This window comes from Eschscholzia californica, unplaced genomic scaffold (genome assembly GCF_041429995.1).
Source record: "Eschscholzia californica isolate CP2 unplaced genomic scaffold, dmEscCali1.0.p SCAF_6, whole genome shotgun sequence".
Taxonomy (NCBI): domain Eukaryota; kingdom Viridiplantae; phylum Streptophyta; class Magnoliopsida; order Ranunculales; family Papaveraceae; genus Eschscholzia; species Eschscholzia californica.
Genome location: NW_028238483.1, coordinates 7,163,655 through 7,167,321, shown reverse-complemented (window position 1 = coordinate 7,167,321; position 3,667 = coordinate 7,163,655). Strand labels below are relative to the sequence as shown.

The window sequence follows — 3,667 nt, the reverse complement described above, 5'->3', positions numbered from 1 at the left end:
CCCCAAAAGGATAAATCAATATTCATTCTTTTACTGTAAAGAGCACCATGACTGTCTTGAGCGTCGGAGCGGTTTTCGAACCCTTTGCAGGTTTTCCCCCCTCGGGAACAGACGAACATAAGCAAGGATCCAGGAGCTGGAGCAAGGAGTCAGGAGCTGGAGCAAGGAGCGAGGAGCGGAGAAACAGAGCCAGAGCACAGGAGCAGAGTAGAGGACCAGAAAGGAGCAGGGAAGTAGAGCTGAACAGAGGAATCTCTCCTCTCCAAACAGAATATACCATCATAACGGAGGCTGTCATGCATCAACTCCGTTTTTCATGCTGATTTAACCGGGAGCCAATTTTCGACATCAGCATTTGGCGCTAGAAGGAGGGAAATCTCTCCAGCAAATCCTCACATTCGGTAACTCAAATCCTACTCAATACTTTTTCAAAACTAACTACTTCCCTGAGCTCTTAAGGCAAACATGTCTTCAGATGAACACACCCCACGTGGGATACCTCTTAGATTTCGGAGCGCAGATGAGCTCGCGGTTGAACTCGAACAACTCAAGACTGATTACCTCCGAAGGGACGAGGATGCAAAACGATTAGAGGAAGCCTCCGCAAAGCTGAGATAGCCAGGAGGGCTGCAGCACCCAATGAAAGGAAATAAGTGCTCAGGACGTTCGCGAGAAGGCTCTTCTCGCCTGGCGACACCTATGCATCTGAGACCCTAACTCTGCAACCAGGCGACCAGACGCGTTTGGAGAGTATCTTGAGGGAACAAGGCGGGCAAAACCCAGACGAACCTTATATCCCCAAGAATGCTGCGATAGGCGAGGGGTGCGTGGACGACCCCACCCTCTACGAGTTGCTCATACACCAGGTAGCGGAACTAACAAGAGAAAAAGAGAAGGACAAACTCTGGGGAAGGACGGTAATTCGGCAGCCACCTCTCCGCTGGGAAATACTGGAATCCAAAAAACCGGCAAACTTCAAGTGCCCCACGCTGGAACACTATCACGGTGTGAAAGACCCGGGAGTATTCATCAACAACTATGTTGCAAGAATGAATTTGTGTACGACCAACCAAAATATATGGTGCGTGGTATTCGCCACCATCCTAAAAGGGCCAGCTCAGGCATGGTACCAAGCGCTAGCCCCGGGGTCAATAAAGTCTTTTGACCAGCTCGCCCAAGCTTTTTGCGAAGCTTTTCGAGGAAGCACCAATATCAAGAGAGGGGACCGACGAGCTGTTCAACGTGGTATGAGGAAATAGCGAAACTCTAGCAAGCTACTGGCAGAGATATCGCAACCTTATGGTACAGGTTCCCGACCTGGAATCAAACGTCACTTTTGTTGCCTTTCAGAGAGGTCTCAGACAGGATCACGTAATCAAAGATATCTCGGGGAGAAAGCGAGGCAACCTCGCAGATCTGATCGAAAGGTTGCAACAGTTTATCAGGACAGAAGAGAATTATTTGAGAATGAAGGAGGTGGGCAATATTCCTTACGAAAGTGAACGCCCCCGAAAAAGAGAACATGAGGAAGTCAGGCTACCTAAGGAACGAGAGCGAGGCAGGAGACCCAGGGCTAACTTCACAACCTACACCCCCTAATGAAAGGAAGGGAGGAAATCTTGCAGGTATTGATAGCGGAAGGAAAGGTTGAACTGCCCAAACCCAATGACGACCGAGGAGAGTTCGGATCCAAAGATATGACTGCGTGGTGTGCCTTCCACAGAGGCTACGACCACAAGACCGACGACAGTTGGCACCTCAAGAATCTGATTGAGGAGATGGTAAGAATAAGAGAACTGGATAAGTACATCCATAAAGAACAACGACCATACGAATACCGAAACAAAAAGCCAGTAAACAGGGCAGGAATCGGATCGGGATCTGAAACCAACGGGCAGGGCCCTACTTCTAGAAAAGCAAACAAAGGCCCGGAGGGGTCCACCGGAGTAATGGGGAATATCAATACCATAGCAGGAGGACCTTCCCTCGGAGGAGCAACCAAAGGCGAGCAGCGCAGATATGCCAACGAAGCAAAGAACCGGTCGGTCTTTGTAATCAAGCCTTCCATGGAAACTCCACTCATTGTCTTTACAGACGACGATCTCGTCGTGGTAATAACTCCACACGCGGATCCGCTGTTAATAACGGCCGTAGTTGCTAATTGGACGATAGGTCGCATTCTGGTCGATACGGGGAGCTCCACAGAGGTCACGAGTCGAACGTGCTTCCAAAAACTCGAGGTAAGTGAACGCCATCTCAAATCTTATAAATCTTGCTTGACAGGATTCAGAGACAATCAGGTCGAAACAGATGGAATAGCGACCCTGCCAGTACTGATCGGCGAAGGAGAATCAACAAAGGCGATAATGCTAAACTTCCCAATCGTCGATAAGATGTACGCTTATAACATCATATTGGGGAGAAACTTCCTGAGGGAGTCAGAAGAAATAGTTTCCATGAACCATCTCATGATGAAATTCCCAATTCCAGGAACGAATCTCATCGGGACGGTCAGGGGAGACCAGAAAATAGCCCGGGAACGCTAGCTCGTCTCCTCCTAGGGCTGCGAGCAAGAAGAAATAAATCCAGTCACCATTGGAGGAGACAAAGTATTTTACGATGACCCGACGACAGATATGCAGACTGAAAAACTAAGGTCGTCACTACTCCTACTATCTTTCCTTTTTTAATAAAGCCATTAGGCCAAAGAAGTAACATTACTAGCTCAAATTTTACCTTATAAAATAAAAATATTTTTTAGCATAAAACGCTATAAAAGGAGGAGTGCTAGCTAAAACCCATCTCGCTCTGAATCGAGCAGGTAGCCTTGATAGCAAAAGCCACGACCAGGGGACCTAAAGGCAGCCTTGGTAGGTGAGAGCAGCGACAAAGGGCCCTAATTTAAAACAACCCTCCTAGGGAAAGCCACGACCAGGGACAGGATAGCCTCTGTAGCTACGACAATAACTGAGGGCCCTAAGGAGCAGTCCTAGTTAAACTGAACTTTACTCGAGTAAAAATCGACCCCTCACACAGGTCCCAAGGAGAAGTCCTAGTTACACTGATCGGCTCAAGCCGGCAAAGGAGGTAGCTCCGGTAGTTACGGCTGCAACCCGAGGCCTCACAAGGAGGAGTCCTAGCTAAACTCAACTCTTTACTCGAGTGAAACGTGGTCCCTGAGGATCCCCATGGAGAAGTCCTAGATAAAACTACCGCCCCGATGAAGGTGATCGGGGGTATAAGGAGAAGTCCTTGCGAAACTATTCATGCTTAAAATGAGGAAGACAACCCTGGTAGCTAAGGCCACGACCGGAGGCAAGGAAGGAGTCCCGGAGAAAACTAGTCGAGCTCAAGCCGACGAAAGCAGGCCAGCTAGCGAAAGCCACGACCAGGGACAGGAGAGCCTCGGTAGCTATGGCGACGACCGAGGGCCCTAAGGAGAAGTCCTAGCAAAACAAGCCGAGCTCAAGCTGGCGAAACCAGCTCTAGTAGCGAAAGCCTTGACCTGAGGTCTAAGGAGAAGTCCTAGCGAAACTAGCCGAGCTCAAGCTGGCGACACCAGCTCTGGTAGCGAAAGCCACGACCAGAGGTCTAAGGAGAAGTCCTAGCGAAACTAGCCGAGCTCAAGCTCGCGAAACCCGCTCTGGTAGCGAAAGCCACGACTAGA

General features: G+C 49.5%; 1 protein-coding gene across 1 annotated transcript; it reads left to right on the top strand.

Moving 5' to 3' along the window:
• The first annotated feature begins 1,697 nt into the window (after positions 1–1,697).
• On the top strand, positions 1,698–2,546 carry LOC147531499 (uncharacterized). The gene has a single exon (XM_086649724.1). It carries the CDS (start codon positions 1,698–1,700, stop codon positions 2,544–2,546), a length of 849 nt encoding a protein of 282 aa, XP_086505850.1.
• Positions 2,547–3,667: the final 1,121 nt, after the last annotated feature.